This window comes from Austrofundulus limnaeus, unplaced genomic scaffold (genome assembly GCF_001266775.1).
Source record: "Austrofundulus limnaeus strain Quisiro unplaced genomic scaffold, Austrofundulus_limnaeus-1.0 Scaffold39, whole genome shotgun sequence".
Taxonomy (NCBI): domain Eukaryota; kingdom Metazoa; phylum Chordata; class Actinopteri; order Cyprinodontiformes; family Rivulidae; genus Austrofundulus; species Austrofundulus limnaeus.
Window position 1 is genome coordinate 151184 of NW_013952441.1, and position 10846 is coordinate 162029.

The 10846-nt window shown below is 37.8% G+C and overlaps 1 protein-coding gene across 2 annotated transcripts in view; it reads right to left on the reverse strand.

Moving 5' to 3' along the window:
• The window catches only part of adamts14 (ADAM metallopeptidase with thrombospondin type 1 motif, 14), a 51624-nt gene that overhangs the window by 2565 nt on the left and 38213 nt on the right, over nt 1-10846 (reverse strand). For both annotated transcript variants that reach the window (XM_014006974.1, XM_014006973.1), the window contains exons 8-20: nt 9520-9663; nt 9250-9382; nt 9045-9158; nt 8718-8866; nt 7397-7569; nt 7050-7183; nt 5455-5578; nt 5173-5253; nt 4861-5024; nt 4617-4782; nt 4068-4200; nt 3742-3949; nt 1608-1737 (exon numbers count right to left, since the gene is read on the reverse strand). In XM_014006974.1, coding sequence (XP_013862428.1) covers nt 1608-1737; nt 3742-3949; nt 4068-4200; nt 4617-4782; nt 4861-5024; nt 5173-5253; nt 5455-5578; nt 7050-7183; nt 7397-7569; nt 8718-8866; nt 9045-9158; nt 9250-9382; nt 9520-9663 — 1853 coding nt within the window. The remainder of the gene's footprint in view (nt 1-1607; nt 1738-3741; nt 3950-4067; nt 4201-4616; nt 4783-4860; nt 5025-5172; nt 5254-5454; nt 5579-7049; nt 7184-7396; nt 7570-8717; nt 8867-9044; nt 9159-9249; nt 9383-9519; nt 9664-10846) is intronic.

Sequence of the window (10846 nt, forward strand, 5' to 3'; positions counted from 1 at the left end):
GGTCGCAAGAGCAACAGAGAATTAATTTATCTTTTTCTGTATTCTCTTCTTATTTTAATGTCAAGTAATTTGACTTTTAGTGAAGTTTTTCACGTGTTTCAATGATTTGCTGGATTGTAATCAAATGTATCTTTAAGGTATAATAAATGAAAAAAGTTGTTGAGAAAGAATAAGGCTTAAGAAATGAATACTAAAGATGTGTCTTTCTAAATTTAATCATTTTACTTTATTTGTTAAAGTTAATATGTTTTAAGCGCTACATAAAATATAATTTGGTAAAGATATTTTATATTTTTTCAGTAAACAGTGAGAGAGACTGGACCTTGGTTTGTACTCAATTTTGATTTTCAGCCACTTGTGTAAATGAGTTTGACACACCTGGTATAAATGAACTGAAACTGTCAAATGAGAAAACATTTATTCCTTAGGTATTTGGCAAAAGCAATAAATTAAAGTGTACTACATGCATGTGTAAGGAATTTAAATCACAGAGAAAGATGTCTGAAAAGGAACTGGAAAAACCTTGAGTCCACACAGAGAGTTAGGTTAGATCATATGCAACCATTGGTTTTATCTGTGCCAAAGTGAACAAAAACACAAAGACGGCAGTGTCCAAACATCAAGCATGTGTTTGAACAGCGTTTCAAAAACATTTTATAGTAGATTCAACAATGCCAGACCTTTGCAGTGGTTATTGTCATAAGAAAAGTGCTTTTTTAAAATGACAAAAATATATATATATATAATTCTCTGGCTTCTTGGAAGAAAAATACACTAAAATGAGAGGAAACTTTGGCACAAAAAACAATTTGTCAAACACGTCCATTTTCCAATAGCAAAAAAAAAAAAATTTTTTTGTCATTTTTTACCCTTGACAATTCTTTATATGTAACTTTTTCACAAGTTTAAGAATATTCAATGTAGCTTTAGAGCCGTGAAAGAGTTCTTTTCAGAAACTGCCAACAATTCAAGGAGTTACAAGAGAGAAGCAGTGCTACCGCTTTGCAGATATTATGATTTAAACCATCATCATCATCACATCAGTGAATGTATTAAAAAGAAATTATTAGATGTAGAGATGAAGGTTCAATAAAAATGTTTTCTTTAGAGGTAAGGCTGGAGAAGATCTCTTGAATCGTCAAAGAATTGCTGCTTTCTGTTCAACTCTAAGTTGCTTTCTTCAAACCTTTTACTATTTCTATGTCCACATTCTTATAATAATTATATTATATTATGCAAAAAATTCATTTTAATTTCATTTTATACCCTGACCTCCTAGGTTCCAAATACAGAATATTTCAAGATGCGTTAAAATCATCCCACACAGAGAATCTCCAGCTGTGAGAAGCACATGTGGGCAGACAACATACACAGTCTGGGTGTAAATACTGCTCAGGTTCGTTTGCTGAGAAGTTTTAATTTGCACGTTTTAAATAAAAAAATCGTTATCAGTAATGGATTTTTATTTTCACTAGTTTGTTGTGAAAATTGTGGGATTCAGATTGAGTTCAGTTTTTGCCAATTTTAGGAGTTGTTTCTTTTTAACTTGTAACAGCCAAGAAATCACAACACAGACCACTTCCTCCTGACATGTAACCGGATCTCACCTGGACATGGATTTAGTTTGCAGATAAGGACTACTTCTGGCTTCTCGCCCTCACATTCTCCAGCCGTGTTGTCGCTGGCCTTGCATACAACCTGCCTTTGCTGAATCCCCTCGCCACAGGTCACCGAGCACTGTCACACAAACACACAAAAACAAAAGGTGCGCTTCCATCAGATCAGTGAATTTGATATTTCTGTACGTTTATTCCTGGAGACTTCTATAACAGCTGAACAAAACCAGAGCATGCAACATAATTTACTCAATGTAACATTTTCCAACCAGCTTTGTGGGGTAAAAAAAATGCTTCCTTCACCCTCTGTGCACCTGCGTAGACACATATATTCATAGCTTACCTCTAAAGCAGAGTGCACTTGTTATGAAGTGTTACTTTGCACATATTCATGCTGGAGGTTGTTCAAATTCTGCAGCAGAAGAGGCCAGGAGCATATGTAAAGTCCTGCTTCTCACCCCAATTACTCTAGTTTTATATTCTAGCATATGATGGATGTTGAATATAAGGCACTCCCAGTATTTAATATGTGTGTAAAAAAATTCACCAGCAGATACAGACAAGAAAAACTGCCTTCAAAGATAGTTTATCTATAGCGATTTACTCTGTTTAATCTCTTTACAAACATTAATATTAAACCCAATCATAAATCATGATTTAAAAAAACTCATGTTAAATTTTAAAGTTACTTTAAAAACATTTTGGGTTGACCTTCACTTTGTTGTATATTTAAGTAATAACTGCAGATTGCTTATTAGTATGAATAATCCAAACAACTTATTGCATAGAAAATGCCACTGCTGGTGATGTGCAGATCAATACTCTAATATTGATACCACCAATACCAAAACTTTATGTTCAAATRTCGATTCTAAAATCAAAATATTGACACTTTGATRCTTCAGTCATTTCCGGTAATGTACATCATWAACAGGAACACAGTGGAAAGTAGCTAAACTACTGAAATCTTGTCTAAATCATTCACAGTAGGTGGGAACTACTTTTTCTTTCGCCTGGGTAAGCACAGCGGCACATGCTCAGTCAATCAGTCTATGTTATTTACATGTTCAGTATGTTTATGTAACATAGTTTAAAAAGTAAGTTTTCATTTTTATAGTAGTTTTTTTTTTATAATTAAACAAAAACTAACTCAATTATTTAACTATTTTACTTCATTTTGTTATTGTGTCATACATAATTTTCACATATTTTGTAGGTGTCCTCTGTTTGATTTTTCTGTTGTATTATATCGGCTATATTGCAAATGAGGACGCTACATCGATATACTTCAGAGTTTTAAGTGAAAAATGAAGATATGATTTAAAATTCACTTTATATATGTATACACTACAGTATATATATACTGTATATAAGAGAGATAAGATAGATAAGATAAAACTTTATTGATCCCACCATGGGGAAATTTGCACATTACTGCAACTCACTACAGGAGAGGGTGAGAAGAATAAAGAAAGATAAATAAAAGAAAACAAACAAACAAAGCCCCCCACAATATGCACATGTGATATACTGTATATAATGTATATATACCAATGCACATATACACATATACATAAACACATATGCATATACATTTATATACATATATACTGTATAGTACAGTAAAAAATATATATTGTGCATTTGCACAAAGTATCAGTATTAGATCAGTTTCACCGATGCTGGTATCAGAATGGGTCAGGAAATCGGTGCTAGAGAACATCACTACTTTCCACAATGTTTGTTATGAAGAGGGAATATAGCCTAAAATACCTAAACTATTTGTTGAAACAGCCATCAGACATGTTTAAACCAGATCTTAGAACTGCAGTTTTGACTTCTTTCCCATGAGCTAAGGATTTTGGACCAAGGGGGTCACTGTATGGATCTGTTTAGACCTGTCTATAAGTTTATGCTAACTGGGTAAAATAATCAGTTTTTTATTTTTCCATTCTGGCCATTTATGCAGTGAAAACAAATACATTTAAGTAAATAATAAACCTATTTCTAAGAGTGTCAATCAAATCTGACAGATGAAGTTCCACACTAACAAGCACACATTAACACTACCTGCTACAGTTAGCAACAACAACCAGTTGAACTCATTTTTGTTATGGTTTGTTACCTGAGACCACGCCCCCGTCCTCCACTGGGCGGGGCACACAGTGTAGTTACACGCTTTCCTCATTTCCGGCCGACCGGCAGTGCAGTGTTTGCTGTGGACGGGCCGGTTTGTGCCATTGTGGAGCGCCTGCATGCACTGCACCACCCTGGTCTGGTAGCCCAGCTTCCCACAGGTTTTACTGCAGGGGCTCCAGTCTTCTACCACCCACCTTTTAAAGTCAACATGTTTATCTATTAGTTATATTCATACCAATGTGGGAATGATGCTGCAGTAACAGCAGACAATAATGGCAGTACTTCGATGGTTTATAGCTGCAGAGGACTTACGTTGGTTGGCTGCACTCTTGCATGTTGCAGCGTTTGCGGATGGGCTTGGGCTTTTTACTGGTTTCACAAAAGTTGCGATGTACTAAACGGCTGTCACTTTTCCTCCTGCAGCCATATTTTGTATACTGTATGCCTAATAAAGGTACAAGTGTGCATGGTGAATATTCCAGCAAACTAAAAAGTCAAACTAACTAAGGAAATAATCTTATACTCTATATTACATCAGAGATTGAAAACCAGAAATCTGTTATTAACCAGAATGTTTGAAGACTTGGAGACATTTCCAACTAGAGATTTTCCTAGTAGAACAGTCAAAACATTGCTTGTCTTATTACATAGAAGTTTGTCTTTAAAACTGGGGGGAAAAAAGCCTTCATGATTTCTTATCAATCAGACAAAACATATACAAATGAAAATCAAAACTATAATAAGAGTCTGACCCACACATCAGGTTTTCGCAGCTGTTTGTCTGAACACGATGAGTTGTAACATTATTATTATTATTATTATTATTATTTATTAATTTTTTTACAGAAAAAACTTACTGACCTCCTCCACATGGCTTGGAGCACTGGGACCAGCTCTTCAGAGCCCATTCATACGTGTCCAGTTCAGCAAGGAGCACATTGTTGTTCGTAATAAGCGGCAACAGGTCCTCATGGATTATGTATTTATACGTCAAGCTAATTTTTACATCTTCCTGCATTGGAATGACCTGCAGCAAAGCAGAGAGAAGTTAATAGGAACAGAGCAAATAAAATCATTGTGAAGTAAAAACAGAAGAATGACTCACCAGAACTACGATGGCTTCGTGCAGAGGACCAGTTGTTTTTAATGTCTCCCTCTGATCATCGGACGAATACTCCCACTGTAGACCGTTTTCAATGAAGGTCTTTGATTCAGCGTCATCGCTCTTTTCATTTAATATGAAGTTCTCAGTAACCTGATTTTTCACAGCTRTCAGTAAGAAAGACAAATATATTCAGGATTATAACTTAAGGGGAAAGAATATGTTTTTAATCGAACAGGAACAAAATTAAAATTCACCAAATTGACCAGTTCTACACCAAACACCTCTGATATTGTTCTTTTTTTTATTACTCACCAATTATATGAGGGGAGGTCTCATTCTCCTCAATGGTTATGTGGCGAGCTCCCATTGGGATGTCAAACATTTTCAGCATTCCTAACAAAAAAGATAAATACATGAATGTTTGACTATATGGGACGCCAAGTGTAAAATAAAATGTAAAAAAAATTAAAAAAATTTAAAAATGTATTTTACACTTGGCCCCCTGTACAGGTAAACAGAAAGAAGTTTCTGGGTCCTAAAACCAATAACTAGTGATGTGATAGTAAAAGTGAGATTAATTTATCAGACAGTTACCGTTCATTTTGGGGGTCTTGGTGAGCGTGAGCTTCACAGTGCGACAGTGGGAGTTGYCCCCCTCACACACTCCACATTTGTCCTCCTGTTTATAGGAGCCGACCTCCTTGTCACAGCCTGCGTGCTGCAGGGAAACAGCAAAAGGCCGTCGGTCAAATCGGAGCAAGTTGACGTGCAAAATCCATTCTCGCTCCCGACTCGTCACATATCGACATTTGGYCCAGATTCCCTCTGGTAACCCCCTCGTGTCATTTATTGACACGATGAGAATAAGGAGGAGGAGCCCCTTGTGATGTTTTTGAAAAGTGTAGAAAATGCACGACAACTAACTGTCCCAAACTCTAAATTTGACTTCTATTAACCCTAGACATCCTATCCCTGACCTCACTACTAGGGGTGCAACAATACATGCACCCGTATCGAACCGTTCAATACACACTTGTATCGAACAATACAGATTTTTAAATTTTATTTTATCAGCTTATCTTCTGAAGATGCTCTGTGTTGAAGAATCAGTGGATCTGCATTCGATCACTCTATCTAGGCTACATTGTCGAGTGCAGATTCACTGAGAAACTTGCCTCTTTTTYGTATCGAAAAAATATCGAACCGTGAGACTAAATTATTGAACCGAACCGAATCATGAATTTTCTCTATCGTTGCACCCCTACTCACTAGGGTTGGGCAATATTGGCAGAAAATAAATCACGATTAATTGTGGTATTTAGTCGATAACGATTAATTTGACGATTAATCCCCTGGAGTCCCGGGACATCCTTATGTTCTAGTCACATGACCAATTTAGTGGGAAAGATTTGCTCTTTGTAAAAATCTGTTACAAATTGTGTCAAAATTAAAGACTTCAAGCTATACATCAAATTTTAAATTGTGTTGATAAATAAAGAAAATTACAGAACCTTTTTTTTATGTTTGTCATATTTGAAGCAGAGAGGAGCACCAAGCGAACGCTGCCTGGTGGCATTAATCGTATTAATCGTCAAGTGCCAAAAAAATAATCGATTAATGTTTTTCTGACGATTAATTGCACATGATACGATTATGCCCAACCCTACTACTCACTACCTAAAATTAGCCATTAACCCTGATCCCTAATATTAAGCATGGACCCCAACCCAAAGACCCTATGTGGCGCGAACCCGGAAAAGCCCCGTGCTTCAATAACTGATGCGAGCGGGTTACCCAACGTGTCAAAACCTGACGCAGAGGGAACCTGGACAAGTGTCAATATGTGACGAGTTGGGAGATGTGCAGAGAAAATGATGTCATGTGTGACAGAAACTCTCAGACACAACAGGGCTGTAGTCAAAACACAGAACTTCGTCCTGCAAAGATTAAAGTCTCAACTGAGTGTCCAAGGTGAAATGTGAGATATAACAAAATCTGTGTTCAAGACATGGTATTGAAAATCTTAAATACAAATACACAAATACGCATTTTACACTACAATGAAGGAGAGTACATGTTTAGTTTTTTTATACTAGAAAATGCAGTTAAGATGGGCTTTCCCAGAATCATAGATTGTTTCTTTATGTTTGCCTTTATGTTCTCAGAATGATCCTTTTGGTTCCACTCACCAGACACTCCCCTCGAGCGCACACACTGAAGGGGTCCGAGTAGCTGCACTTTGTCCCATCGTGCATCACCTGGTTCATGAACACCACCTCTCCTGTTTCCTTTGACTTACAGCTCAGCTCACATTTACGGGCCTCTAGAACCACCCCACCCCCAAAAAAGAAAATCATTTATACACTTTGGTACAGCAAAAACGCTTTTCAGATCGGAAAGACGCATCTGCAGATAGTTATGTAACACCTAAGTGAATCTGAACACAMGTGCCAAGAGACACACCTGTAAATATCATCTACGAATGCTTTGTGTTGCATAAAACATAAAACATTTAGGCAAACTGTTACAGACTCACCATCTGGGTGCTCATATGGTAACCATGTGTGCTTGATGTTGTTGTGGTACTTGTTGCTCCTCTGGATGCACTGCTGAGCACGGAAGTCCTCGTATGGGCCAGCGCACTCCTCCGTGTTACACATCTGGTAGTCAAAAGCAGAGCCAGGGCAGTCCCGGCCACCGTAGGCGGGCCTGACCGATGACAAAAACACAACGCGATGAAATTCCTTGGCATTTTAGCATCCTTTAGGATCCAAAAGTACATTTTTRGGAGAGAAACAGTGTGTACTAAAATTCCAAAAGCTCAAAAAGGAAAGAAATAAACTTCATTTCATCAACATCAAGTTATGATAAACTGAGGTAGATTAAAACTTTTTTACATTTAGCCATTGGTTTGAGCCCTACACAAGGTCCTTACTAAGAAACAATTTYTGAACTAAAACACAGTTTAAGAAGCTAATTTTCACTCCGACCCAAACCGTATCTTCTACTCTCCTTTGCCTGATGATATTTTGCAGATTTCCCCACAGACTTTTGATGAATAAACCRTTAGGGCCTTTCCAAAAGCATTATCGTGACGTCAGTCCTAGCAAATTTAGCACCCTAGGCAAGMTTTCAGGTGGCGCCCCTTGTGCAGTTTTCTAAAYCTCACTGCAAATGTATTCACAGACCAAAATTTAAAAAGTTTTGTCTTTGAAGTTATTTTTTATCTTTAGAAACCAGGTTGTCTTATTAAAACAGCTACCGATATAATTAATTTGAAACAGAATATACCTGCCAACATCTGCGCCCCTGGGAGTTATGATCGTGTGACAGAAAATTAGCAAAAACATTATTATCACTCTGAAACCAAAGCAGTAAAACACAGTTACTGCGTTTAGAAGAAGCTTGACAGCCAGTTGCAGTACCTCAGATCATATTTGCAGTTGTCTTTGCATCTTATGGATTGTTTTCTACAGAGCTTTTTTATAATAATTCTAATTTTTAGAGTATATTTTTATGCTAATTAGGACGATGCACTGTGATATTGCCACGACTTAACATCTTTTATGTTAAACAACATTAAAAGTGCCAACAAAATAGTCTTTTTTACAGAAGCTTTGAACTGAGCCAACTGTCCAAAGGTTTTTTTCCTCCTTTTTTTGTAACTGAGGCCATGTTTTCCTAAGAATAATMTAAAACAAGTCTGCTGTCCAACTTTCCGTTTGCACGTTCAAAGTGTTCTAGCTCATGGATGAACACAAATCATTAAAAATAAAAATCTGATTTCACTACTGCCTACATTGATACTTTACAACATGATGTCTTCAAGATCAGTGTCCTGCTACTAAAGCACTCACGGTGGATTGTTGCACTGTCGGTTTCGGGAGCGAACTCCACCTCCACACGTTCTGGAGCACGAGCCGAACTTTGACCAAGCGCTCCAGCTTCCATCGTGTCCCTGAGGCTCCTGGCTGGACCTCCAGATGCAGTGGCCCTTAAAGCACCACTGCATATGAAAAAGGAGACAATATCAGCAAAAAAGCAAATAAAAAAGGTAAATTTGTCATGGAACATGACAATTGGATGCTTTGAAAATGCTTAATGAAACTTGTTTTTTATTTTATCCTCAGAGAATTTTATTTTAAAATCATACTGTAAAAGAAAATACTGATGACATTTCCTACCTTTCCTGGTGCACACTCTGTCCCATCTACAGGAGGGCCTTTTTTGGTTTTGCAGAAGTACTGGTTGTCAGGGTGGCTGCACCACAGCTGCTTGCACGGGTCATAAGTTCGAAACTGAACCAGAAACACAGATTTAAGCTTCAGTTAGTCAAGCTGCTCTGATGGGTCAAAAYTTTGAGTTTTAAAGCTGATCAGCAGGACTTACAGCTGTGCACATTTTATAACCAACGCCGAAATCAAAGCGGCACTGCTCATCCATTGAATAATTTATTCCAGGAAGCTCGGGCAGCTTGGGCCATTTATGTTCAAAAGGATCATCCAGGAGGCAGTCATAAGAGCTGTGGAAAAATTGAGAGTAATGCAGTCATCAATGTGACATAGCCTGAGGAAATTTTGGAAACCAGTCACAGCATAAACCTRTTGTGGGACTGGGGAAGAAAAGATAAAAGAGTGGGACTGACGAAGCAGAACGTACTGGATGTATCTGTTGAGCTCCTGTTTGCTGCAACGGGACCAGTGGTAACGATGGAAAGCTGCTTGGACAAGTGGCGCCATGATGCTGCCCATACTGGTCTCGTCGGCGCAACGGTTCCCCTGACCATCGTGCTCCATGCCCAAACTGACAAAAATAAAAATAAAACACAGGCTCATGAGACAATGCTGCACGCAGAGAATGAAGAAAGTGTACGACTTTAAGTACGGGCTTCTATTTCTTGTTTCATCCCAAATAGTCTAAGCCCTCCCTTGGGTTTACAAAAAAATATGTTTATCGCATTTTGTGAAATTTATAACAAATGCCAAACAATCTGGAGAAAATCCCTTAGACAACTCCATTCATTTAATCTTTCATTGCACAGAATGATTGACAGGTCAGCCTGTGGCCACAGGGTTTAGGGTTTAGCTAATGAGGGTGGACATAAATTGGCGTGCCTCGTATGTGGGTGTGGTTTGGCGCAGACGACAAAGGTACAATGACGAGCAAGAMTAACATAAACGAGGTGGATTTTTTCATGTCTCACTCATTTTTTTGTCATGTCTTTGGAGGACAAACTGGAAGTGAAGAGGTTGGAGGCAGACAGACCAAAGGACCTGGTTTCAGCAAAAGGAACAAGGACAGCAAGTGCTGCTAACAAATCTCTTTTCTGCTTTATGTGCAGGGACGGACTGGCCATTGGGAGTACCGGGACTTTTCCAGGTGGGCCGGCACAGCCAGCGAGGAAAGAAAAAGTTATGTAGTTRCACTCAATACCAGTWGATGGCGATAATGCACCAGTTCATTGTTTACCAACTACCAACAAAGACAGAAGAAGARGAAAAGTTTGCTGAAGGAGAGGAAGAAGAAGTAAGAAAAAGAAAATGAATTATAAAAAATAAGAAGAGCAAAAATGGAGGATAAACCTAAGGGAGGATAACAAAAATTGAGAGAAAAGAAAAATCATCTACAAGCAAATTCAGCCAAGTGTCAGAAACTGACATTTATTTTCTGCTGGTGCATCATCCTCATCCTCACTGGAACCTATGTCTGGAGAACAACGTGACCGGGAGGAGGATGGTAGTCATGAAGGTGGCTGTATTTTTTATTAGTTTGCTAACTTTTAAAACAATGCATTTAACTGTTAAATAAATAAAGCCATTATGTGGGGACTAGGTCCAAACTGTGCTCAGTAGCTGATGATTTTATAAAACTGTTGCTTAAAATGTTTTAACATCAGTTTTAGAAATTTACATCACAGATTGGCATTCTAAAAGACAAAAATCATAAATGTATGTGGGTTTCAAAAAATAACTTTGCCCACTTGGAT